Raw genomic sequence first — 27,732 nt, forward strand, 5'->3', positions numbered from 1 at the left:
ATCTATGTCACTGACTTGATTTAATGCCAGGCTGAGATTGAATCTCCCTGCACCACTGGGGAGATTCGAGTAATTTGAGTAATTCACTCGGCCTGTCCCTGCATCACCAGGGCTGTTTGTGATGAGCACAGTCCCTGCTGTAGCTCAGTCACCCCAGGCAGCACACACTGCCAGGGGGGAGGCCACTGCTCCTGCCTGCTGCCAGCCCCTTGCAGGAGCCTCACACCACCTCCTCCCATGGCCAGGAGTCTTCCTTGTGCCTCACAGTGCTCTCACACCACTGGCAGGTTTTGGGGGCATCCTCCCCCAAGCAAAGCTCAAGTAAGATGCTCTGCTACCCTTCACCCAGGCACAGCAGGCAGGAATCCCACTATGCTGAAACACAGGGCTTTGTGCCAGGCACGTGCTGAGCATCCTATTCAAGCCCCTGTGCTTGTCCAGCAGGACAAAAGCTCAGGTACTGTTCTTTGGGACAGCAAACAGCGTGCCAGGAGCCCAGGCCACAGGTGACACCAGAGGCACAGAACCTTGGACCAGGTTCACAAGGTGGTGTAGCCTGGCTGCCAGCCACTAGGCTGTTCCCAGCATGGAAATCCTCCTTGTCCTTCCCAGGGTGTGCTAACCCTGTCACACACACCACAGCAGCTCTGTCAAGCAGCCCCTCCTGCCTGTGCAGACAGACCTTGGCTGAGCAGCGTTGCTCTGGGGAGACAGTTGTAAAGTCTGGGGTTGCATTTTCTTCATGAGGCTACCAAAGCAAAAGCACAGCCACCCTCAGCCAGGCCAAGGGTTCATTTCTGTGATGTGGGCACAACTGTTCCATCTGCCAGGGCAGAGCACACAGGCTGGGTGGCATTCCTTGGTACTCTCTCTGCTGCCAACCACTTTCAGCTGATATTCTGAGCAGTGTGTGGTTTAGGTATTAGCAGCCACCACGGATTCATCTCCACTAGGTGCTTATCCTTTGCCTTGCAGTACTTCTTCCTAATGAGGCCAATAACAGGGAGTAATTTTCCCTCCCAATCATCTTTAACCTTAAGTGATAATTAGCACTGAAATTATAACTGAGACTCAAATTCTGGGCACCTCCCTTGATCAGGAAATTGTTTTGCGTGATGAATAGACCCTTTTTTACAAAGGGCTTTTTCCTGTCCATAAATAACTGTGCTGGCTCCTAGATGCATGGGTGTGATACTGCCATCTCCATCCAAACAGGGATTGTCACCAGGGAGAATAATGCCCCCCCTGCCCTAGCACAGGGGCTGGGCACTGTGCAGCTTCCTCTCTCCCAACAGTGCCCTAAAAGGAAGAAAATTGCTCAGGACTTGTCCAGGTCCTGTCCCAGTCTTCAGCAGCCCCAGCACCACCACCCTCCATCCCTGCAGAGCCCCCCTGCCCCTGCCTCAGAGACAGGCCCAGCTGCAGGCCCCAGCAGCAGCAGCACATCCCTCCAGCTCTGTCCCCTGCCTCATTACCCACCTCCCCTCCACAGCCCTGCTGGAGGCTTTTAGCATTTATTGGTAATTTATAACATTGACAGCAGCACTGCCTCATCACACACAGGGCACCTGAGCCATGACCCAGAGCTTCCTCCCCCACACATAAACACAAAACCCTAAAGAGCCCAAATCTGAACACAAAGCAGCCCAAATCCCCCCAAATATACCAGCTCTCCCCTTACCAGGCACAACTCCTCTGGCAGGGCAGCAGGGGCCAGCTCAGGCAGCCTTTATTGCCCTGGGTAAGCCACATGCAAACAGGTTGCAGCTGTGCACCACCTCTGCTGCCTGTGCTGCCACCAGGGGTGGGTGAAGGCAGGGTCCAGCTGCTGCTGCTCTCTTCCTCCCTGAAAGGGTCTCGGTGCAACTGAAGCAAGAGCAACTCCTCTCCCTGTCCTGGCTTTGCACTGCTCCGCTCCCCTTGCATCCTGCCAGTGCTTAGAAAATGAAATTTGTGAAGCTCATTTGGGTGTTTGGGTTGTGGGCTGCTGTGAAAAGCCCAGCTCACTCCCCTGAGCACACTGGCACAAGTGGTGCACGTGCCAGAGTTAATAGAGCTCCAAAATCAAGTTCTAACTTGATGAAGTAACTGGGAAGCTGTGCAGGCTCCTGGGCACCCCCCTGGCCCTGCCTGTGTCTGGCCTGTCCCTACAGCGTGGACTGGGTGGCCAGGGGTGCCCAAGGACGTGGGGCAGTGAGTATGGGATGGGTGCACCCCAGGGACACGCTCCTGTGCAGGGATTGGTGACCAAATGACTCATGTGAGAAGGAAACACGGGACAGGAGGTGTGGACAGAGGTCACAGCAAGGGGGCCTGCTGTGGCTGTGACAGGCTCTGCCCACGTGCTGCCCATTGCTGTCCCTGGCTCGTGGGATGAGAGCCTGGGAAACATTCCCCACAACATCGCTGGATCTTTTTTTTTTTTTTTTTAGGAAAAGTATTTTGCTTTGTCCTCTTCTCTGCCAGGTGAGGGTGAGCACAGCTGGAGCCCTCACCTTGCACTGTGGCCCTGGCCAGCACCATCCCATGGAGACAACTGAGTTATCCCAGGCCTGGCCAGCATGATCTGCAGATGAACAAATCCCAGAGGCACTCCTGCTGGCATGGAGGACATTTCTGGTTTCCTATATCCCCTTTGCCTTTGTGCTTGCCCTGGACAGGTTTTCCTGGTGATGCTTTGGTTTCTGACGTGGTCTTGGGACACCAAGCCCGGGGGGAGGCCTCTGAAGGGATGTGCTCGGTGCCTCTCAGCTTAGCAGTAAAAAGAAATTGCACATCAGGGCACAGGCTGCAGGCGCTTCCAGAGATAAAATATTGTCAGCAGAGCCCAGACCATCCATCAGAATAAATGTAGCTGATGCCATGATTTATGGGACAACGATGAAGGTTTAATCCTCCTCTCAGCAGTGCAACCTGATTTGCCACAAAACCCTGTTAAATTTTGTGGCACACGCTTCATCACTTCATTAGGAGATAGAGAGAAAATGGTTCAATGCATCCCTGAATCTTTTATGGCTGGGACTCTCCTCCCACCACTCCCGAGTGATGGGTAATCTTTCTGATCAGATCCCCAGGAAAAGACCCCGTGGGATTACAGAGAGCGAAGGCATTAACAACAGTGACAGGAAAGGAATACAATATCCCTTTAAACAATTAAATATTGATCCTGCAGGCCTGGGGTGGACTCCATCACACAAAAGGAAACACCTCCGTGAATTAGTTTGGTGACATCCCTACCCTTAGACGATATAAAGGAAACCCAAGATTATTTGCTTCACTTATTTTTCTTAATGTTTTTTCCCTCAATTAGAGAAATGCATCTGGTATGAGCCTCACTCGTTTCTCAGACACTTGGGACTCATCTTTCCAGAGCCCACCATGATGGGATGGGATGGGGTGGGATGGGATGGGGAGTGCCTGCTGGGGGCAGGGACTGCACAGCTGCATGGATAGAGAGAAGAAGACAGTGCTGGGAAGCCTTAGGTGCCCTCCCGTGTGCCCTCCCCTCTCCCCCCAGGCCGGGAATGTCCCTCCCAGGGCCCCACCGAAGCTGCCCCTCCCAGGGGACACCTGGGGCTGCCGTGGGGCTCCCCTGCTCCCCTCGGCTCAGCCCAGTGCCTTGGGGCTGCACACGAAGAAACAAAAGAAGGCAAGAAATGTCTAAATTTAAAGTGCTGGAAAATCCAACCTTTTATTTACTACATTTTTGTGACTACATAAACGCTGAAACATTGTAACGCTGAAACATTGTAACACTGAAAAGCATGATGACATCATCACTTGCTTTTTTCTTTTTTTTTTCACTTTTTCTCTTTTTTTGTTTCTTTTTTTTTTTTTTTTTTTTTTTTTTTTTTTTGCTTAGCAAACACAGCAGATGATATTGCACGGCATAAAGTGAGAACAGTAGCAAAGCTTAAAAAAAGTAACTTAAGGAAATCTTAACGCAGTACAGGAGATACTCATACCCAACCCAGGGCAATGCCTAGCGCACTGCACTTGTCATCGCTACACACAAAAATACAGAAGAAGCGCTTGACTAAGAGAGAGAGTGAGGAAATATCAGCAATCAACCGTAATTAGGTACAATAATCACTTAGTCTGAAATGCAGATGCAACGCATAAACTACTGCTGCTTCCTAATGGGCGAACTAAAGATGGCAGCAAAGGGCTTTAGCAAAATCTTCGCTTCGTATTCGTTATTTTTCTTTTTTTTTTTAAATTTCCTTTTTTTTCCTTTTGTTTTTCTATTTTTTTTTCCTTTCTCTTTTTTTTTTTTTTTTTGGTTTTGTTCCGTTGCTCTGGAAGAATTCCCGCTTGCTCTGGGAAGATTTCCTAGCCCTGCGGAGCCGGGACCGGTGATTGTCTGCGGCGGGGCCGGGGCGGGGCGGGCCGGGGGTCCCGCACTGCGGGCGGGGGGCTCGGGGCTCCCCAGGCAAGGCACAGGCAGGGCTGTACCGCATTCCCCGCTGCTCGGGGCGGGCTGCAAAACTAACGCGGCCCCACGGTGAGGGTGCAGTGAGTGCAGTAAATGCAGAACATTCCGTGAAAAACCAAACTAGCGGAACGGGACAGGGAACCGCGGCTCCCCGAGCACGGTGTGTCCAGGGCTCATGGCTCATGCTGATTCACAGGCTGGTACTTCGCCTCCCCCCCCCGCGTGAAGCAGAACTCATTGCACAGCGTTAGCTCCTGGATTAAAAGCAGACACTGAGCCAATGCCCGCCGACAGATCATTTAATGATCCTTCATTTCAGAGCGTCTTTATTGCCCCATTTCAACACTTGAAGTATAAAAATGTACCTAGAAAGTGTAACTTCCACCAAAAGCTCAGACCCTGCCCTCGTCCTTCCCTCCCTCAACCCCTTCACTATCCCCTCAGAGGAAAACGAGCTACACCTGGGGCTCAGTTACTGCTCGGGACAGGAAATATTTACAGCCAGCACAAACCGTGTCAGTACACAACGTTTAGTTGAACCAGAATCTAGTCTTTATGCAAAATAAACCACAAGTGAGTGGCATCTTATTCTCTGTGCCGTGATGCCATCATCAGCTTTGCAGAAGTATCATTGTCATTACCCTTCCTTTATTTTTTGCTTTTCAGCTCCCAGCTGCCTTGTCCTCCCTGGAGCTGCGGGGCTGCCAGGGCAGCTCCGTTCCCTGTGCACTCCCTCACAGCTGGGGCACCACGGCGCTGCTGCAGCCTCTGAGCCTGGCAGGAGCTGCAGCTTCCCCCTGGACTCAGCTGCGTCCCTTGGAGCCATCCCATCCCTGCCTGCAGCCCTACCTGGGGACCAGGTGGCCTGGGTGACCCCGAGTCCCTCAGAGCCATCCCAACCCTGCCTGCAGCCCTGCAAGGGGAGCAGGTGGCCTGGGGTGGCCCTGAGTCCCTCAGAGCCATCCCATCCATCCCATCCCATCCCTGCAGCCCTGCAAGGGGAACGGGTGACCTGGGGTGGCCCTAGTCCAGCATCCCACTCCCACAGAAGGGGGGCCCCGAGTCCCATCCACATCCCACCTGCAGCCCTGCAAGGGGAGCAGGTGGCCTGGGGTGGCCCTGAGTCGCTCAGAGCCATCCCATCCATCCCATCCCATCCCTGCAGCCCTGCAAGGGGAGCGGGTGACCTGGGGTGGCCCCGAGCCCGCGCTGTTGCAGTGCCCGCCGCAAAGGCCTTTCCGTGAGCAAGGTTTCCAGATTCAAGTCAGCTTTTCTCCCGAGGCCCAAGGTTTCCAGATTCAAGTCAGCTTTTCTCCCGAGGCCCAAGGTTTCCAGATTCAAGTCAGCTTTTCTCCCGAGGCCCGCGCCCGCTTCTTGCTTGCGCTACCCGTGCGAATGGCGAAGGAAAATAAAAACTCAGCAAAATCTCTCACAAATGCCAGTGCTTTTAAACATTAAACGACTTTTAAATTCTTTGGATGTGCGGGTCTCACCCACAAAGCAATCTTTCTAGAAAAAGACAAATAAATTAAAGAAAAAACACGCTAATAATGCCTTTCTGCTTTCTAAGTGACAAAAGTACTACCTTGAAACACTCATTTTGGCATGTACAAGTTGGGGGAAGGGAGGCCTGGGGGGTAACCTGGCAGTGTTTGTAACACGGGTGGAAGTGCATGCCAAGACAAGGCTGAAGATACACCCTGCAGTCAAGAGAAGCACTCTCCTTCAGTTCATCTCAGCATCAAGAATGAAAAGATTGTAACATAAAGCTTTGGCCATTTTTGAATCTACTATATACAATTTTTTTTTTAAACTACATAGTCATAAATTAAAGCAGTGATTAAATAAGCGTATACAAAATGTAATTAAATTAAAAGTCACAGCACATTATAGAGAAAAAATAGGAACCATTTATCACAGCAGAGAATATTTTTTTTTTACCCTGTGAAAAGAACACCGACTAGCAAACACAAAGCATCCTAGCTGAAACAAAAATAATTGAAGCCATGTTTCCCTTTCTTGCATTCATTGCAAACAGCAATCTTTACCCACTTTGAAACATTCCCAGGAATAAGATCTTCCTTGAGTATAACAGAGAAGTTCTGCCAAAAAAAAAAGGAAAAAAAGAAGAAACCCAAACCCAAACCAAACAATATAAAAGGAATATACAAACAAAACAACCCCTACAAAATAAATAAGAATTATAAAGCTTTTTTATAAGTAACCTTAACAATTATCAAACTAGTAAGTTCTGCCTTATCACATAGACTCTCTATACAACATAACCCTAAAGATTTATTACTATGAGGTATTTGGAGGAATTGGTAAAAGCGATGCACGGCCTGTCTGGGCTGAGGGACTCAAGCTGCTTTGGGGGAAAGAAGAGGGAACCTTTGGTTTGTCAGCAAGAAAGTGGAAAAAAACATTTTCCTTTGGTATCAAAGAAAGTTTCATTGCATGGTTGCACGGCAAAAAGCACCACGGTGAAGAATTATTCCTTTTTTTCATTAGTGGCCTTTCTAACAGGCTGAGGTATTCAAAGAGTATAAGGTGAGAGATAAAGAGGTCAACAGCGGTTTAACACTTTGGTTCAAGCAAGGCACTCGTCCTATGAGTTTACAAAGTTTGCAACATGTTTGCCAAGAGCTTTATTATTATTATTATTATTATTATTATCCTTATCATCGTCAGTAGTAGCAGTTGTAGCAAGAGAAGTATTCATAAGGTTATTAGCATTACCACTAAGAATGAAGACAAGGTTACACACTGAGTGAAGGTGAGGAAGGGGGTCAGGGGGTGGGGGTAAGAAGGAGGATGAGTTCCCTTTCCAGACCAAGGCCGTGCATGAAAAATCTTTGGTATTCTTTGGTATCATCAATGTGATTAAAATCACCAATGGAAATCGAGTGAGGTAGCGTCTTTGGTTCACACTATAAATAGTAGATCTTTACACACTTTTTTTTTCTTTTTTTTTTCTTTTTTTTTTTTAACACGTGGAAGTAGCTATTCCTTACCTTTTGCTTCTTTGTCTTTAGCAAATAGTTACCAAATGTATTGTAAAGCTAACCACACCACAATAATAAACCAGGAGGCTAAGCAAAGTCTCAAAATTAGCCCCTGGGCCTTTGAATGCACCCAAACGCAGTGAGATAGAAAAGGGTAAGTGCTTTCTCTTTGTTTGCTAAATGCATAGTTTTCATCCCTATGTACAAAGGAGGAGGAAGAGGAGGAGGATAGGAGGAAGAGTAGTAGAAAGAAGGAACGTTTTTGGGGTAAAAATGTCCTGTTTACAACTCAGGTGAGAAGAGGTGTCCTAAGACTCTTTGGTATAAGCTCAGCAGTGTTTGTGAACCCTCAGGGCAGCAGCAGCCCCGGGGCAGTGCCCACCACCACCGGCCTCTTCCTGAAATCCCAGGAGAAGAACGGTGCCCAGGGCAGCCCTGGGGCTGCTCTCGTGCCAGGCCACCCTGCCTACTTGGGAATTTGCTCCTGGCCTGGGGTGTGCAGGAACAACTTCCCAAGCAGAAGCCCCGTTGCTGTCTGGCTCTGGTGGGGTTTGCTTTACCTGAGTAAGGAGAGGAGGCTGCAGCCCTGGGAAGCCACGCAGGGCTGAAGAAGCACTGTGGGGCAGGCTGAAGGAGGACTTTCTTTTTTTTTCTTTTTTTTTTTAGTTTGTTTTGTTTTTTTCCTAGAAATCTAATGATGCCATTTACAATGGGGATGGATGAGGACAGTTCACCTCTTGGCCAGCCTCCCCCCGTGGGTCACTGCGGTCATGTTTGGATGCAGCCTGTTAGCTGAATGCATGTTCCTAATGCCCTCTTGCCCTTGGAGTCACCTTTGACTGAAGCCCCATCTCCTGATGCTCCCAAACTGTTTTGGGTTCTGCTCCCTCTCCTATTCCTTCCTGGCAGAGTTTTAGATCCTCTTGTCGAATTTGAAACTAACTTCCATTTTGTCAGGAATGAAATGAGCTGAAAGACTATCACTAACAGGCAGAGACAGGTTTCCTGGGTAATGTTAAATGCAGCATCAGAGGAAACTCCCCTTCAAGGATGCCCTGTTGGGTAATGGCACCAGTCAGAGCAAGGGAGCACCAGGTAACCTGTCCGTGCTTCAGTCGGTGTGGCCGGGCAGCCTGCTCAGAGGTAACACAGCTTCCCAGGTGCACTGAGCAGTTCCAGAGTTATTTGCTTCATGTTTTGAAGGAAATTGTGTTCTTTGCCTATTCAGAGTATGAGGCTCATATTGCTCATGGGAAGAGTGGTTTGTTCCTAATGGCTTAGAGAAAACCAAAAGGTTTATATCTACTTAAACAGACATGTAAAAAACCCAAAACACTTAAAATCTCCAACTTGTGCATCATTATTAGCGTGTGTGGACGTGTGTGTGCACGTGTATACGTACATACACCCCATCAAAATGTGTGTGCATGTACATATACACAGTCCTGTTTAGGGGCTTGCATGTGTGTGTATCAGAGATCCTGAAATTGCATATTGGGTGCAAATTTAATGCTGGTATGAAAGTTCTCTTTGGTTTCAGCAAGTAGTCTATAAAGACAATACAATGGAAATACTAAAAATGCGGCAATGTACTTTGAATTTCCCTGCATTTTTAAATTCTCAAGTTTTAAATAAATAAGGCTTTATTCTCTAAACTATAGGTACGTCACAAAGCAGTGTTTTGCTGGAGAAAACGAAACCATTAGTTATCACTGTCCTTTACTAACCCTACACTAATGAGACTGCATTCATAAGGTACTTTCTGTGTGAGCTTATCAATGTTTTCATGTCAATTATGTCTCCATGGGGGATGCAACACTTCAAAAGAAAGCTTGCTAAGATTTAAGGTAAGCTAGAGACTCAAAAAAGTCCAGATTAGATGCCATTTTTATAGATAATTGCCTTGTCAGCCTTAAAGTGGGTTTAACATACTGAAATATGGAGAAATATTCAGTGCCAAAAATATAGGGTTTATTTCACTTGATTTTAAAGAGATATTTCACCTATATTCTAAACACTGGGTGGAAATAAACTGTATACCCTGAACCTTGACTAGACCCCGTCCTTTTGATAAACAACTGGTGCTACAGAAGTTGCTCTACTTTGGTGTCACTGGTATTTTGAGTGGGCTTTGTCCCCCAAACCAGCATCTGCTACTGTTTATAGTGTTTGGATTCTAGTTTACCTTGAATTTTCCTTTTTCGTTTTTTTTTTTTTTTTTCCCTCAAAAAGAAAAAGGTTGGAAGTAAGATTACCTATTTCTAGTCCTTGCTTTGGGCCTATACCTGCATATTTGCTTATTTTGGAATTTAATATATCTAGCATAATTACTACAGAAATTTGAAATACCAGTTAGAAATCTAACAGGCACACCTATGGTTTTTAAAGTCTATTTTTCCCTTAAAATTTAATATGCAGATATTTCACGCTTTTCTCTTTAATTTTATCAGAGTAGGAACGGGATGATTTTTCTCCTATGGGTCTGTTAGCAACAGAGCATTTAAAGCTTTTCAGCTACAAACTTCAAACTATTTCATGCATTATCCTGACTAAGAGATGAGCAAGAAAGAATGCACGGGACAAAAGCTCAGCCTGCTACACATAGATACAAAGCCACAAAACATCGGGCTGTATCTCGGTGTCACGGGAATTTTGCTCTTGACTTCAGAGAGATCACAATTCCTCCTTCCAAAAGCACCCCTGGAGCTCCCCTTGGAGCTCCTCCCACGACATTAACTGATGTGGTACCGCTGCTTCCAGGGGGAAAGGACCACGAGCCGTCAAAGCTGTTACTATTCCTTTGCCTGGTAAAGTCGATAGGTAAAAAAAAGCTCACTAATGTCAATGAGTATTGATCAGACGCTGAGCCCTGTGGTTTTGGATCCCTCCATGCCTTTCATTTTTGCATCCTGAGTGCCTCAGGTCTCCTGTTCGCAGGCTAGATGGCAGAGCTGAGCCACGCTGGAACACAGCTGCACCGGGCTCCAGCCCGGGACAGCGCCTGGGGACAGTGGCACACACAGTGCCACACGCGGTGCCACACACCGCTCGAACACGTGGCTCCCTCTCGTGCTCCCGTTGGAGTCAGTGAGGAAAGGGCTCACTGAGTTCAATGGAAGCAGCATCCCGTTCTTGGTTCCCGTGCTCTGCCGGGGTCTGTGATCTCCTCGGGTGACATTCTTTCTTGCCAATCACAGAAAGAAACGATAATGTGGTTTTACTAATTGCAAATAACAGTCTTGATTACAAGTTTTATGTGTTATACAGTTAGATTAGTTTATACCTATAACTCTACATAGTATTTGTGTAAAAATAGCTTTGGAATATTAAAATCATTGCAATAAAATACCTGCAATACAATTATTAAATGTGTTCTTTGGTAGCTAGTCGATTTTTTATGGATGGAATAGTTTTCCTTTTTTAAATCTGAACATTCCTTAACAAACAAAGAGAATGCACTGGTTTAGGTACCATTCAAAATTTCTTTGCCTAGTTTGAACTTGTTCCGAGGCATTGCACCAGCCAAGTTCAAACTGTGAAACAGCAAAAATCACACTACCGTTCCAAGGAATTCAGACGACTCCACGCTCTGGGGGCCGTGCCCTGGCACAGCCCTCTCTGGAGACCAGCCCTAAGTCCCTACCCACTGGGTGCACGCAGGACGGACACACTGACACCTCCATGGCAACTGCTGTGGACGTGAAGAGCCGGATCCAAAGAGATGTCTGCTCAATGACAGGAAATCACTATGCTCCAAACCACTAAACAGCCAAGTACGGTGAAGATGATAATGGGCAAAGGTGTGAGACCAGTGGTCTGTTCCTCTTCTCTTTGCTTTCCCTTCCGTTCCCTCCGCTTCGCTTCCTTCTTCCTCTCTGTTTTTTTTGCAAGTCGTCATCCTACTAAAGTGTGTGTCTTAGAACAAAGTCATAATGCAGGTGAAATAAGTCTTTGGTTTCTTTGGACTTATAAATATTTTTTTTTCAAATAGTTTTAAGTATAAACCTGCTATTTTGAGGTCCTGGTCTGTCTTTATTTATTTATTTATTTATTTTTAAAGCTTTTCCACCGAGGTTTCAGTCCGTGGTTATTCCTTCATGCTTTGGTACAAGTGCTTGATGAAGAAGATGAGTTGCCTGAATTGGAGCTGCCCTCGTCTTGCCACTTATCCAGACTCCTCCTCCGTGCATTCATGAAAAAGTTGCTGACGGTGCTCAGCTCCAACCCGAGCTGCTGGGAAATGGTGATTTGTAATTCTTTGGACGGACGCTTGTTTTCCTTGAATATTGCATGTAGAGTTCGACGCTGGACATCGGTGAAGACCAGCCGAGGCTTTTTGGGTGTGTTCCCTCTATCCTTGCCGTGCTCCTGTTCTTTCCTCTTGCACGCTGCAAGAAAGGGGAGCACAGTTAGAGAGGGCTGCCAGAGGAGAGTGTGGGAGCACAGTACTGGCCAAATTAGGGAAAGAGGACTGTTCATGCCAGCTTCTGAATTTGGACAGGATGTGGGACACTTACATCTCTAACTCATCATCAGCTATTACAAGTATAAGGAATAAAAGCTAGAAAATACCTTTGTTGTTGTCTGTTAAAACTCAGCAAATGCTGTTACCAAGAATTTACATTTTGATGCTACCCATTAGTGCTGAGAATTTAACTTTAGAGTTCCTTGAAATTCCACTCTACCTCCTAGAGATATTAAATAGTTAATCTTGGTCATACTTTCCACAATTTTTAGTTGCTTTCAATCCATTTCTGTAGCTTTTTGTTGACGGAGAATTAAGGAACTGTGAGAAAGCAGGATGCTACTACAGTCTTACAGGGCAGATGAATTCTGAACAAAATAAAACGTTTTGTCATGAAAAACAGTGGTATAGAAAATCTTCTTTATGGAATTGCTCCTTATTTCATCTATCATCCCTTCTTTCCCTTTCAGAACGTAACTTTGCTCTGTATTAATAAAGGGTGCTTGTAATTTTCAATCTGCCTTCCAGATCACCTTCCAGGCAGGATCTGATGGGATGTTAGGGAGACTCCCAGATCCCTCTGTCAGACTTTGACTGTCTGCCAGCTCATCTTAGCATTTTGCTAGGATAAAAGCTTCCCTGGGAGGCCAGACTCCTCTGTCTCACTTTCAAAATTGTTTGAAGCTGCCTGTTTCCCTTCATTCTCTAACAATGTCCTTTAATTCTGATGGAGAGATGTGTTTCTGAAGGTAATATGAATGTTCTTTCTCTGGGTCTGTCTAGTCCTGGCTTCTGTGGAGATCAGTGCTGACTACATGAAGAATTTTGTGCATTATCTCTACTTTCACCATGATTATTGGAAAGAAAACAACAAATTACTTTGCAAAGGTTCTTTCTACAACTTGTATTACTACCAAGAGCAGGCCCTGGCATGAGGGATTCACTGTTGTGGGAGGTATAAAAATAGTCATCCGCGTTTTGTACATGAGAAATGGGAACTGCACTGATCAGGAACTGTGAAGGCTCCTTCTGCTGGCCCAGGCAGGGACCAAGGCACTAGGGGCTCAGTCCTCTCTGAGGAGAGGCTTTTGAAAAGGTCCCTAACAATATATATTCCAGCCACATACTTTTTCTCATCTTTCATCAGAAATCACACATCAATCAAATAGACTGGGCTGCCAAGCTCATGTCTCCTACAGGTATTTTTATCTGAAAACCTTTGAAGAACACTTTGAAGTTACATCCTGACCTCTAAAACACCATGGAGCTTCTGGGCTAAAAACCAGCTTTCCTGATGCACATGAGCCCTATTGAAGCCAAACTGCTGAATTCACTGTGGGAATTGGTTCCTGCTGAAACCATCTGCATCCCCACTGGAGGCTAACATGGGCAAATCAAGGGTTAAAAATGCTTTTGCAAGAATAGTCTGTTATTTACTGACAAATATTCAGAATGAGGATACCAACAGCATCTCAGTCTTTTATATATGTCTGACCATTTGACAATCAGAAATTCCTGGGAAAGCAGCTGCAGGAGCTGAGCTTTATAACAGCCTCAGCCTCCAGCTCTGGCTGCCCCTGCTAACAGGCTCAGGCAGAAAAGACAAACCAGGTGCAGACAACATTTGCTGTGCTTCATTTCTGTTCACGCTGCTTTACACCTTCTTTTTTCAAAGGCTACACAAATTCCATCTTCTGCCTAGATACTCCATCCAGATCATAATTTGTCACAAAATCCTAATGGCACAGCTAGCGTGATCCAAGTCAGTGCTGTGCAATGCTTCAGTGTGAATCATCACATCACAAATGACAGCCACAGCAGTAGGTACAGAGCCAGCTCAATTAGTGATGTGAGCCTCTGGGGCTTCGATCACAAGCTGCTACATGAGCTCTCTGAAATAGCAGGGAATAACAAAAAAACCCACCATCTATTGGGAAACTAGCTTGCAGAACACATTGTCTTCCTGAACTTGTGCTCATTTCCTGAAATCTAGTATTCCTGAACAATTATTTCCATAGACAGTGTCCCAAGAGTTACAACATACCTTGTTCCTCAACTTCAATTGTATCAAAACCCTCTTAATCAATGCTAGTGACATCACAGAGGTAAGAAAAAAGAGCTCATTACTAAGGAGAAAAAAAAAATAAAACCAAACCTATCCAGTCTATTATACAAATAAGCCTATTTTACTTTTTTTTGCAAATATTTTCAGCTTTACTTCCATTAACATTCGCCAGAGGCAGTTTGAGGGCAAAAATTTCCCAACACACTCAATTGTTCCAAGAGCCCTTGCACTTCCAGGCTCAGGTTGTGAGCAGCAGGAGTGGATACCACCTCTCATCTTCTGCCTTGTCCAGACTCAGGAATATTAATAGCACTTAAAAATAAATAATAGTGATAATGAAAAACTGTAATAGGGTTTCCTCACGATCGTTTTTCCTGCACTGGAGCCAATCAATTTTAATAATAAATTGTAGCTTCCAGCTTGCCAGAGAACAAATGCACACCACGGGATAAAATCTACTCCAACAGGAGAGTTGCAGACAGGCACAGAGATTGGCCAGCTCAAGGGCTGGCAGGGTGGGGCTGCCAGGCTCTCTGACAGCAGCCTGAGCCAGGTCATGCCCAGGCAGAGCAGCTGTGCCTGCTCAGGACAGGCCCTACCCTGATGCCAGGTCCTCCCCATGTCCACTGAGGTCAGGCCCCAGAGACATCAACTGAAATGGTTTTTTGGAAAAACACCAGAGCCTGTCTTCACAGCGATTTATCACACACTCCATCTCTCTTTTATCTTACACAGCAGAAGATAATAACAGTAATTTGCACTGATGTCCTTCTTGTGCCCCTGCCCTTGAGCACTGAGAGAGGACCCTCTCCCACAGCACAGACACTGAACTGAGGTGCTGTGCAGGGGGCTGTGCTCCCTAGAGGTGTGCACCTCCCCCAGGACACACCTGCTGGCACCCTGCCCTCACTGCCTGCTGCAGGCAGCCCTCTTCTTTGTCTCCAGGGTGCCCCAGCTGAGTGATGCTCCATGTGATGCCTTTTGAAATAGCCTTTAAGAAAATCTTGTTAAGAAAAAAGAAAAGCAGAGGATAAAGGAAGAGTCACCCTGACTCTGGCAACACACGTGCAGATATGACAATGTAATATTATCAGTGCCAGAAGGAGCCTTATAAATCCAGTCCTGAACTCTGGCCTCTCCCAGTCACTTCCATCTTCCTCTGCCCTGAGCAACAGATATTTTTGACACTTGCAATTCTCCTGACACAACCCATCAATCTATTTTTGCCTCCCTTTGTTCCTTCTAAGTCACCCGAGGGATTTGGTCAAGTAAACTTGCCAGACCTTGTAAGGTCTGTGCATCCCAGGGAGGCCCAGCTGCCTGGGCATGGAGCAGAAGTGGGCTCCCACCTCTGCAGCTCCACTGCCTGCTGACACTCCTCTGAAGCCCCCAGCTGGGTGCAGCACAGGGATCAGTTCTGCTCTGCCAGGGCTGTGAACAGGAGCCTGTCCCCTACCAAAATGCACTAATTGCATCTTTAGGTCGAGACAGTGAAGAGGATGCTTTGCCTATTTGTGATATGAATAACATTATTCAGTCAGTGTAAAAGTCAAGATTATAGTAAGCTCAGGTGTTAACCTTGATGCTTGATCTCGTGTTTTATCCCTAGAGGATGGATTTCTTTTTAAAACTGAAAAACCCCTGATTACTATACATCAATTTTCAGGAGCACTTGGTGTGCACACATGTGCCTAGCTGTTTCTGGCAAACTCCAGTTTTCCTTTCTAAAAAGCAGAAGCAAATAAAACTGGTGATGCTCTCAATAAACCTAATTTCCCATGGCTTCTGGTTTGGTTTGTGAACATAATAAAATAGCACCACAAGTTCTGCTGGTTGCTTTTCTGGACAACTGTCACTGAAGCAGAGGGAACAACAACGGAAAATTTTACTTGGGCAAGCCCTGCCGCAAGCCCTGTGGCTACTTTTGGTGTTAGAGGGCAACTCTCCTTGAGAGAGGCATTGCTCAGCTGGTGGCCCACTGTGGTGCCACCAGAGTCAGAGCTGCTCCTGGAAGGGAAGGGGGCAGCCACCAGTGCCTAGGCTCTCCTCACCCTGAGGAGGACAAAGCCAATGCACACAGGGCACCTCTGCTCACAGGGAGCTCTTTACTCCTCTTTGACCCAGAGTGGGTACAGACCAGCAACAGAGACACACACAGAGCATCTCTCCAGCCATGCTGAATTCAGAGCCTGTGGACACAGGGAGGACACTGAGTGTGGGTCACCAGTGCTGGGACACAAGACCTTTCACCCTGAGGTGGCAGGTCACATTTCCAGCTCTGACCTGGGTCACTGCTGACCACAAGCCATTATTACTTGATGGCCACCATGTGCCTTGAATGAGATTATGACTTTTACCCCTCCTCCTGCAAAAGTCTTTTAGTTATCCCAACCTCATGTGTACAGGACTGTCTCAAAGACATAAAAAGCCCTTTTAGAAGTCTCTCTTTACATGTATTTTCTAATCTCTGTTGTGTCAGGTCTAGAAAATTCAGCTACAGTCTGAACTGCTTCCACCTAGGAATCCCTTTCCAAATCATCTTCTAGTTTTGAAACATCACACAGTATTCAATAACATGTTTGGAGGGTGAAAACTTCACTGGTATTAACTGGAGAATATCCTGAAGGGATGTTTTGTAGGAGGCTCTACCTTCTGGTGGAGAAAGCAGCAGTATCTGCTTCCTCAGGAGGCTGAACCTGCTGGGGGACTTTGGCCATCACAGATAGTTCTAATCACACTGGCTACCGCAGCTCAGTGGAAACAGGTAGCCAAAAGCTTATGGTGAATTCATGGTGGCAATAACACACAATAAAGTGTGATAAGTTACATCCTTATCGTGTGAATAACACCTCTGGGGCTTGCAGAGAGACACACTAACAACAAGCCTTTCCCCATTATCAAAAACTTCGTATTTGGGGGAATATGAAAACAAAATCAAAGGGCATAGGAGACACAGGCTACCTGAGGGTTAGGTGTCCCCACATGAACTAAACCCAAGCAAATCTGTTAGACCTGAATAATAACCACAACTGCTGGGTGACATTCACTCTGATACATCACAGTTTAGTGGTCCCCTGCACTGCCCCAGGTTCTTCCAAGGCGCTTGGGAAATGGAATTCCTCTGGAAAGGCATTCTATGAGAGAGCCTCCACTCATGGAGGCAGCTCGTGGCCATGAGCTCCCACTGCAGCAGGTCACAGACAGCACTGAGGCTTGAGAGAGCACTCCCTTCAGCTTCAGCCCACTGTGGGGTAAGGCCCTGCTCAGCTTTTCAGGGGTGAAAACCTACCTGGGGGACACAGGCTGCTCCCCAAAGCTTTCTCCCTTCAACTGAAAAGAGCATGGTCTACTCTGAAATGTCAGAGCCCACACTAAATTCTCTTTTTAATCCTGGCATGATTCAGCATTTGGCACTTGTTTCTCTACTGATTTGTATTTATGCTTATTCAGAGTGTAGGTGTCTCCATATGCCCAGAGATCTTTTGATTTGTGCCTCATTTCTCTGCCATCAATCCAGGGAATACTCTTTTGTTGTTTCATAACATCAAAAGAGATGAAAATACGTGTGTAAGGGAAGCCCACAGGATGACATCACCCCACCAACACACAGATCCCAGCTGAGCCAGAACGGTAAACATCTCACTCCTGGGCACTGTATTAAAATGAGTGACCTTAATTTGCTGCCCCTGGAATAATGAAGTGAATCTGACTGAGGAGTGCTGACTCAGCAGTTGGGGATTCTGGGGTTTACACAAACTCAGTGTTGATGGATCTGTAACCACTTCAGCAAACTGACATCACCGTTACAGAATGTGTTGCTAAGTGGATCAATCAGAGGAAAGCACCTGATTTCCCTGCGATATCATTTGAAGCAGATGTTAAAATTCTTTAGCTAGGTCTTTAGTTAACCATATTACTGTGACAGATATTTCTTAGCGTAGCATAAGTAATTAGAATTTAATCACTTAAACTGCATCTTAATTACCCCAAACGAATTGAAAGGACATTTAATAGCAAAGATTAAATTGCCTTAATGAACGATTTTTGCGACTACATCAATATTTTAATCGCGTCAGCCGGGTCCGGCCCCACGCCGCAGCGGCACCGGCGGGCCCCGGCCGCGGGGTGGCGCCCGCTCCCCGCCACGGGAGGGGCGCGCAGCGCAAGCGGGGCTCGGCTCCGCATCCCGCGGCACCGCACCGCACGGTACCGCATCCCACCGAACCGCACCGCGGGGCTCGGCTCCGCATCCCGCGGCACCGCACCGCACCCCACCGAACCGCACCGCGGGGCTCGGCTCCGCATCCCGCGGCACCGCACCGCACGGTACCGCATCCCACCGAACCGCACCGCGGGGCTCGGCTCCGCATCCCGCGGCACCGCACGGTATCGTACCGCACGGTACCGCATCCCACCGAACCGCACCGCGGGGCTCGGCTCCGCATCCCGCGGCACCGCACCGCACGGTACCGCATCCCACTGAACCGCACCGCGGGGCTCGGCTCCGCATCCCGCGGCACCGCACGGTATCGCACCGCATCCCACCGCACCGCAGGGCTCCGCACCTCATCCCACCGCAACCCATGGCGGGGACTGCACCGCATCCCACTGCATCGCATCCCACCACACCGCACCGCGGGGGTTCCGCGCCGCATCACACCATGGGGCTCCGCACCACACCGCAGGTTCCCTAAGGCATCACACCACGCCGTGAGCTCCGCGCCGCGCCATGGGCTCCTCACCCGCGCTGCCGCTCCGTACCGCACCAAGGCACGGCACCCCGCTGGGGAGAGCCAACCGCTCCGTTCCGCTGCCCTCCGCATAGCGCAAGCTGGAAAACACCACCCACTCCTGCTCCGCTCCTGCTCCGCTTATGCGCCGCGCCCCGCCCACGCGGGCCGGCCCACCCGGGCCGGGCAGCACCGCCCGCTGCGCACCTGGCCGTGCCCCTTCACACCCTCCTCATCTCCCGCCCCCGACCTGCCCCGGCAGCCCCGCCCCGCGGGACAGACCCCGGTCCGCCGGCCCCGGCCCGCTGACGCCGACTACGAGCTGTGAGAGCGAGTCCTTCCGCGGGCCCCCGAGCGTTCGGGTGCTGATTTCGACGTCGGGTTGGGTCATTCCGCCCCCTCCCGCATCCCCAGGCAGAGATTTTGCTACAGCAGCCGAAAATTGAGTTTCTGAGCGGTGGAAACGACGCAGTTCGTCGCAAAACCTTCCCTGCAATTTTGAGTATGGCCACGCTCACTGAAAGACCCGGGTCGTTTCTCTGGTTCCGCTCCTAAGGACCAGCCTGCAGGCTGCCGCTTCCCCGGCTCCAATTTTTAAGCCTGGAATTCCGTGAATTCCAGTATATTCAAAATAACGAGATATGTTTCAAATAAAGGAGAAATAAGTCGGTGATGACATAAAGAAGTTCCTCCGGTTGGAGGGGACGTTAAGGAAGCCGTTGGCAGCCGTTTGGCAGCCTGCCTGTGCGGGGGGGAAAGGGGGGAAAAGGGGCTGCGGACAACTCTCCCGCCTGTGGCTCAGTTCTTATCGATTGGTTCCTAATGTATGTGACAACGAGTGCAGAATTCTGCACCCTAAAAACATCCAAAACCTGAGCCCGGGCTCACTTCAGTGGCTTTCTGCACCCAAGCGTTTAGGAAGAGCCCGCTGTGCCATCCGATTCACTACTTTCCTCTGTGGGAAGCAGCAGCATTTCTAGTCCCACCAGCCAGCGCCCGCACCCGCCGGCGCCGCGCTCTGCGCCCCCCGGTGCTGCCCGCACCCCTGCGGAACAGCAGCCGTCCATCGAACTTTAATTCCGTTTGGGCTGTACGGAAAACGTCACCACCGAGGCTTCCTTTCGCCCTAAAATGGGGGGGGGGGAAATAAAAACTACTGTTCAGTTAATAAATAGTTCCTATAAATTAACCTTTTAGCATCATAAAACCGACTTCTTCTTAAGCAAAACGGTTCAAGTCAGCTGCGTTTCCAAAGAGAGTCTATCAGCATCGGTCACTTCTCTGTCCGTGTATGATTAATCCAGGTAGATTTATGTCTGAAACGTGAATCTACATTTATCGATTTGATCATGGAAGCGCCCGACACGCGGCCATGCTGGGTCCCGGTCGGTCCTAGGGAAAAACTCCCCTCGATGCCTGTAGTCTTCAGTTGAAATTCACCAGCAGTTCAGCAACAGCTCCTATGCTTCAGTCACCTTAGAACTCCACGGAGTTCTCGTCCCTTGTGTGGAGTTTGTGCGGACCCTTCGGCTACACGGACAGGTGACGGCTGCCTGAGGCAGAACCGTAGTGGTGGTTTAATGCCGGTACAGGCAAAGCCAGGGACAGAAGCATACCTCACCTATGGATTTCCAGATGATTTTGTCTTAATCTGATCATCACATTCCTTCCTGGCTATGTAAAAAGGCAGATCGCACACGCCAGAACCCAGCTGTAGCACCGGCAGGAGCCCGGGCTCCCTAGCGGTGTCACCTGCAGCGGGCACAGTCCTGGTGCCACGCACCTCTCCTCTCCTCCTGGGGCATCCCGACCCTTCTGGCTGAGTTACCAGAAGGGTCGGGGGGAAGCTCGTGCTGGGGGAAGCTCGCTTCCCCTCTAGCCACGCACCCGCTCGAAGGCACTCATCCCCAAATCAGGTGCCCTCAGGGCTCTGCCCTGCCGGGAGCCGAGCCGCCTCCACAGCGGGCAGCCCGTGCGCTCGGCCCGGCGCTCGCCGCAGCACCGCGGCACTAATTGCCGGCTGCAGCTACGTAAAATCGATGCGAGACTGCTCCCCATAGGGGCCGGCAGCCGTGGGGAGGCTCAGCAAGCACCTGCGCCCGGGCTACGGGAGGCCTCGTCCATGAGCCGGGAGGGGCCTGGCCTGGCCCCGGCACTCCGGGAGCGGGGCCGCCCGGGAGCGGGGCGGAGCTGGGGCCGGGCCGCGCCGGCGGTCGCTGTTCGTGGTGCTGAAGTCGAGCAGGTCCGCACTCGTCCCGCGCTGGTGGGGAACGAGAGGACGGAGCCAGCCCGGTGGCGGCGCGGGGCCCTCTGCTCGCAGCTCTCCCCGGAGCCGCCGCCTCCCGGCCCGGGGAGCCGCCGCCGCTGCCCGGTGGGGCCGCTCCCGCCCACAGGCGGTCAGTAGATGGCGCAGAACCCCCGGGAACCGAGGGGCGACGAGCGAGGGCTGCGGACGGCGCGATGGCCCCGGCCGCTCGGGGCGGGCATCGCGCCCACAGCCCGGCTGTGTGACCCGGGGCGGCCCCGGCGGCACCCACGGGCGGGAGCCGCCCTGTTTTGAAGCTGTTTGATTCAAACGGCAGCGAGGGTGGGACCGGGGCACGGCCCCCAGGTGCCGCCCCACCACGCGGCGGGTAATTAAAACAAACAAACAGCCGGGCGAACGCACGCACGAACAAACAAGCGGGGACCGAGCCGCGCTGCTGGGCGGGGGCTCTGCCAGGACGGGCGCGGGGCGGGCCCGGCCCGGTGCGGAGGAACGCGGATCGCCCGGCCCCGCTCCTCCTCCCGCTGGGCAAACATTAACGAAGGGCAAACGCGGCTGTAAATCAATCCCGCCGAAGGACACGGCCGGCAAACAAGTGCGCCCCAGACCTGCCCCGGCTGCGCACCGGGCACGACTGCTCCGGCTGCTCTCCCACCCTCCGATCCCTCCGGGCCCCTTGCCTCGGCCCAGGCACCGCACCGGCAGTAGCGGAGCGGTCGCTGTCACTGCCCGAGGTGCGCCGAGGCAGGCCCGGGCCGTTCCGGTCCGGGCTGTCCGCAGGGTCGGGAGGGGAAGGACCTCTCCCCCGGGCCCGGTCCGAACTCGGAGTGTCGCCGGTGAAGGCCCCGGTCGATGCCCCCCGCCTCCCTGATGCAAACGCCTTTATGCAAAGTGCCCGCAGGGTAAATATTAAACAGCCCCTAATGAGGCCACCGGGACCGGGGCGGCCCAGACCTTCCCGGTGCGCTCGGGGGCGGCGGCGGGCGAGAGGTGCAAAAGGCGTCATTAGATTTCATATTTAATGTGGAAAACGCTCTGATTACTCCATCGATTTCTTTACAGTTAATTTGGCGAGAATTTCTCCCCGGCTTCCCAAGGCTTCGGCTTAGCCGGGATTCACACTGGGAGGGAGAAAGGGTAAGAGGAGGGGAGGAAAAGAGGTGCAGCTATGAAAAATAGGAGTCAGGTGGCAGGCAAACATGGAGCAGCTTTGGAGGGACTGGCTTGCCCCCTCCCCACGGCGCCTGTCCCTGCTGACCCGCTCGGGGAGCCCCCACGGAGGGGGCTCTTCGAGACGAGCCCGCTCAGAGGGTGCACACATCGGCAAAGGACCCCCTCTGGCAGTAGATTCTAAGGAACCTTGGGCTCCCTTACACTCCCCTCTGGCGCCTTTGCAAAACGTGTCTTTGCCGCGTTCTCCCTGGCCGCTACCCTTCCTCCCGAGCGGCGGGCCCGTGCGAGGCCGGCGGGCAGTCGCAGTTCCAACAATGAATGGCTTGAGGCAGATTATTTTTTCCTGAACAAAACAAAGTTGGGTTTTTTCCTTCTTTTATTCTCTCCTGTTTCCTCTTTCTCACACACACGGGGGAAAAAATCCAACAAACTGAAATGAATTCAGCCTTAAATCCCAGCAGGCTGCAGAAGGGATGTGCTTTTTCTTTTAATTGTATTTATTTTTTCGGCATCCCTTCACAGCCCTTCCAAATGTCAATGAAGGCGAGGGAGAGGGAGGGAAGACTAACAGAGGGACAGTCAAATAGATAAATATTCAGTGATAGAGAGGAGAGAGAGAGTGGGACAGACAAAGGAAAAAAGAACAGAGAAGGGAAGGGAGATGGGATGAATAAGATGGAGGCTGGAAGAGGTCAGCATTGCAATTAGCAGTTCTGCTTACATTTCAAGAGACAGCCCAGGAAGTGTCAAGACCTCAATCCTGCTTCCATGTAACTACCAATTTTTCTTCTATTTGTCGGAGCTTCTGTAATCTGGGAGGTAGGAATCCCCCAGGGACGGCTGGAAGGGGCAAATACTCAAGATAAAGTGCAAGGCGAGACCGCGAGGCCTAAAATAAGCAGCCTCCATCCCCCTCACTGCCTCCCGGTTGTTGTCTGCAGGAAATCAGAAAGGGAAGAAATGAAGGCGGCTCTGGGTATTTATCTACCTGATAATTCTCTAAACGCCCGGGAGTGAGTTATAATTTGGACGTGAAATTTAATTTGCGTCGGCCGCAGTAATTTATGTTATTTTGAATTGATGTTCATACATCAATATCAATCGGGGGAGATTTTTACCACTTAGTAAGATCATCACACATTTAAAACCTGCACAAAATAAAATCGATACTTTATGCATTTACAGCCGGTCGCCGGCAGCGCGGCGCGAAGGGGCGCGGAAGGGCGCGCAGGCTGCGCGGGGCGGGGCGGGGGCCCCGGGACCGCCCCACTGACAGGGACGCAGCTCTATGCAAATGCCCACGTGCTGCCGGCGCCCAGGTGGGCAGCGCCCGGCGAGGCCCGGAGCCCCCGGTACGCGGGGAAAGTTCTGGGGGCCCGGCCCGGCAGCGAGGGACGCGCGGACACCGGGTGCGGGCGGTACATCCCGACCCCCCCGTGCTGCCAGCCCCTCTTGGCCCCGGGGAAGCTGTTTCTGTAAGGTGCCAGCTTTCGGGTTTCATCGGAAAGGGAAGGCGGAATAATGAGGCTTTGTCTCTCTAACGGGATTACCGGGATCCGTTTATGAGAGGGCAGCGCTGAGGTGGCTGGAAGAAGGGGCGGTCTGGGGGCAGCAGCGAACAATGGGACCCTCTGGACCCGGCAGCTGGGCAGAGCACGGCCGCCTCCCTTCTTCCCTCCCTCCCGGCCTGCAGCAGCCGGGGCTGGCAGAGCTTCCCGGCCGGCAGCGCCAGGGAAGGGATGCCAGCAGGCTCCGAATGGAGGGGTTGTTTCCAGTATCGATCTATGCAAATGAGCGGAGATTCAGGTCGACCAAATTGTCGTAAAAACACGCTCCAAATCGAAGAAAGTTCGCCTTAGCAATCGTTACGGGGATATTGGAAACACAAACTCCATCCTCCTCTCCTGGGTAGCACCACCAAGACGAGGGTTTTTCGCTGGTGTGGTGGCTGCTGAGAAAGGGAAGGCGGAAAGGGCAGTTTCTGAGAGCTCAGACCTTTGAAACCAACTCCGCAGGAGTGGAAGCCAAAGAGAGCAACGTCCTCCCACCGGCGGGCACCTAAGGGCCAGCTACAGCGGGGAGGGAGGCCCTGCCCGGACCCTTCCTAGCTATGCTTTAGGTTTCTGGAACAAGGTGGTTGACTGAAAATAGGCACGGAGCACGGTGGCGCGTCCCTGCACACTCGGGAAGCGGTCCCAAGTTCTCACCGCCTCGGTAGTCGAAAGCGCAAGATCCATTGTGCTTTAGGAAGGAGAAAGATTTGGCCCTTCCCTTATTTTTGTCTGTGAAACGGATCAGTGACCCTGGCTCCAACTCGGATTGACTGTCTTGCGTTCTCCAGGGACAAATTAATGGAGACCTATCACTTAATTAACAAACCCTCACTCACGGTATATTAAACCTGGGCTCTGCACCCGGAGCGCAGACAGGAGGATTTGGGAGGCGGTGGCAGAGCACAGGTACGGACCGGGACGGCCATCTCTGAGCAGACAATACGGGACCCGCTCGGGAGCACACCGGGCAGCAGGGCGAGGCTGCGGGGTAGCGAAGCCGCGACACGGCCGGTTTGTCTCACGCAGAGACATCCACGCGAAACTCAAAGTGCGCGGCCTAATGATAACTACAACCAGTTAAAAAAAAATCCAACGATTTTAGCCACCAACATATCTCAGGCACCGCTCACCCGCCGGGCTCGGCTCATCGGCTCATTCGAACCAAACGCCTGTCCCAGCTCACCCAGCCCGAGCGGGACGCGGGCCCCGAGCCCCGCCGCGACCTGAGCCCACCGACCCCCACAAAAAGCAGACGCACCGACTCCTCTCGGCGGCGCATTGCCGGGACTCCCCCGTACCCCGTCCGTGGGCCCAGTTCAGCCGCCAATTCAAGCATTTCCGCCTCGTCCTCCGCGCTCCGGGCAGCGCTGCCGCCGGCCGGAGCGGCTTTCGGCGGCGTCCCGTTACCGGTCGCGCTGGGCGTCCTCCTGCCCGCGGCAGGTGAGCCTGGCGGGTGCGCCCGGCCGGGGAACGGGGAGAGCCGGGGCGCCGCACTGCGCTGCCCGAGCCCCAAGCTCTGGCTCGGCTTTGTCTGAGCGCGGCGCGGAGGAACCGCACGGTGCCAGGAGAGGGAGAGGGGAAGGGAGAGAAATGGAGTGGAGGAGCGGGGGATCGGTGCTGCTCTTCAGGGACGGGCAGGGACCGGGGCGGCCTGCCCAGGCCCGAGGCCCGGCTCTGCCGCTGCCGTGCCCCGAACACCCCGCAGCGGGCTCACCTGCAAGCCGCAGAGCAGACATCCGCTGAAACTCCGGCTCCTGGAGCCACTTCCACATTCTGCGGAAGGTCTCCCGGCCGGATTTGAGCTTGCTCCAGGGCTTGGGGTTCCTCAGCAGGTCTGAGAGCGTCCCTTGAGAGCGGCACAGCACCCTCTGGGCGAAGATAGCCTGGGGGATGCTGTACCGCTTGAGCTCGGTGGTGATCCTCTGAGCTACTTCTTTGGTATTGATTTCTTCCATTTGCCCTGAATTACTTCCACTGTTGACCTGCGAACCAGTTACAGAAGGGTTTTGCTCCCTGGCAGAGCCCAGGATCTGCCCGTGGCTCTGGGCATTCAGGTGGGCATGAGGGTGGTGTGGGATCCCGTTGATAGGCACCATGCCAGCGGAGGTGGGGGTGAGGTGTTGGTCGCCATGCCTGGCTAACATGGCAGGGTGGTGGGCTTCAAATCCGTTTGGGGTGAGCATTTTCTCGGCGGGCATGGTGGCACTGGGATGAGCGTAGTGGGGCAGCCCTTGCTGGGAGTTGTGGATGCTCCCCAGGCCCGATCCAGACAACGGAGAGAGGCTCTGCCCCATGCCGGTAACATCCTTGTGGTAGGGGGTGTAGAGATTGTTCATAGACGCCAGACCCCTCTCGTCCCGCATGAGCGTGAAGCTGCCGCTCACGTTGCCCGGTATCCGCTGGTGGGGATGGTGATGGTGGTGATGATGGTGATGGTGGTGAGGGAACTTGTCCGAGACCGTCGAGATGGGAGGTAGAGGCTGCAGAGGGGTTAACGTGGTGTAGGTGCTGCTCATGCTCATGCCGGGGGGTGTCTCGCAGGCCATGGTCATGGTGGGGTGCAGGGGGCCGGTCAGCGCGTGCTCGGGCGGCCGGTGGTGGTGGTGGTAGTCGCCGCCGTCGAGGATGGACGCCATGCCCATGGAGCGCGGGTGGGCCGGCAGGTGGCTGCCGCGGTGGGCCACCGCGCTCCGGTGGTGGGGGCTGCCGCTCATCAGGTCGGCGGCGGCGGGCACCGGCTCATGGCTCACCCCGTGCAGATCGCCGATGTTCTCCATCGCCAGCTGCGCGTTCATCGTCGGCCGTGCGGGCGGCGGGACCGCACATCTATCTGGTGGGCGGCGGGGCGTCCCGGAGCTCTTGGCGGCGGCCGGTTGTTCCCGCGGGCCGGCGGCGGCGGGCGAGCGCTGCGGGCTGGTGGTGGCGGTGCTGCTGCTGCTGTTGCCGGGGCTGCTGGCTTTCCCGGTTTCGGTTGGTTCGTTTTTTTTTTTTTTCCTTTTAATTTTTATTTTGTGGCAATGTATTTATTTGTTTTTTCCCGCTGCTGGCTGTCGCCGCCGGGCCGGTCCTAGGGCCGCCGCTCCCTCAGGCCGGGCCCCGCAGCCGCGGCCGCGGCGGGTGTGTGGCCGCGTCCCTCGCCATCCCCAGCCATGGCTCTCTCTGCGCCCCGCGCTCCGGCACCGCTCCGTGCTGCAGCGCCGCCGCCGCCCGCACCGCGCATGCGCGCGGCGCCCCCTCCCGCGCCGCCCCGCCCCGTGACGTCAGCGCCGCTATTAAGCGGGCGAGCCCCGCGCGGCGGCGCCCAGAGCCGGCGGTGCCGCTGCCCCGCGCCCGCCGCCCCCGCCCCGGGCACAAAGGGCTGCCCCGCCCCCGCTGCCGGCCAGGGACGCCCGCCCCGCCCCTTCGGTGACTCCGCGTTTTCCGTGAGCGCGGAGCCTCCTCACCGGGAGCTTCCGGAGGTGACACCGAACCGCCCTGCCCCGCGGCGCCCGCGGGCCGTGTTCCCCGTGTCCCCCGCACTCCCGGTCGTATCTACCCACGCTGTCCCGGTATCGCTCCTCTCAGGTGCCCTGCGGGGGAACTTCCCGTTGCCCGGCCTGGGGATGGGCGGTGGGAGCCCCACGGTGCCGCGTCCCGGGGCCAGCCCCACGGCTCAGCTCCCGCACCCCCCCACCAGCCCTCCCAGGGGTGCCGCGGGTCCGGCCGGGCGGTGCGATGGGGAGGGACGCCCCCCTGCAGCCCCCGCCGGGGACCCCGGGCGTGCCCGGCAGTGCAAGGCGAGCATATGTCCCGAGGCGCCCAGCAGCCGGACATGCCGCTGGTTTTCTTTTATTTTTTCTTCAAAAAGAAAGAAAAGGAGGCGGAGGAGAAAGAACAAGCGAGCTCACCCGCCGGCCCCCCTCGTTAGCTAAGGTGCCTTTATGCTGGAAGAAAGGGCAGATGTGCCTATTGTTCGCCCATTAACAATAACGAACCACGCCGGGCAGAGTGCAGCGTGTGCGCGGCGCCGAGCGGCGGGAGGGACGGGCCGAGCCGAGCCG

The 27,732-nt window shown here is 52.5% G+C and overlaps 1 protein-coding gene across 4 annotated transcripts; it reads right to left on the reverse strand.

Moving 5' to 3' along the window:
* Positions 1-3,661: 3,661 nt before the first annotated feature.
* ONECUT1 (one cut homeobox 1) lies at positions 3,662-26,793 on the reverse strand. 4 transcript variants are annotated; one of them, XM_050978630.1, is made up of 3 exons: positions 25,407-26,793; positions 5,516-11,828; positions 3,662-5,340 (listed from the first exon to the last, which is right to left on the reverse strand). In XM_050978630.1, exons 1-2 carry the CDS (start codon positions 26,485-26,487, stop codon positions 11,536-11,538), a joined length of 1,374 nt encoding a protein of 457 aa, XP_050834587.1. In that variant the 5' UTR covers positions 26,488-26,793; the 3' UTR covers positions 3,662-5,340; positions 5,516-11,535. The 4 variants fall into 4 exon arrangements, with proteins under 4 accessions (XP_050834587.1, XP_050834586.1, XP_050834588.1 ...); XM_050978629.1 differs by having other exon boundaries at positions 3,662-5,419; XM_050978631.1 differs by lacking the exons at positions 3,662-5,340; positions 5,516-11,828 and adding an exon at positions 22,138-22,979.
* Between the last annotated feature and the right edge of the window lie 939 nt (positions 26,794-27,732).

Source organism: Serinus canaria, chromosome 10 (assembly GCF_022539315.1).
Source record: "Serinus canaria isolate serCan28SL12 chromosome 10, serCan2020, whole genome shotgun sequence".
Taxonomy (NCBI): domain Eukaryota; kingdom Metazoa; phylum Chordata; class Aves; order Passeriformes; family Fringillidae; genus Serinus; species Serinus canaria.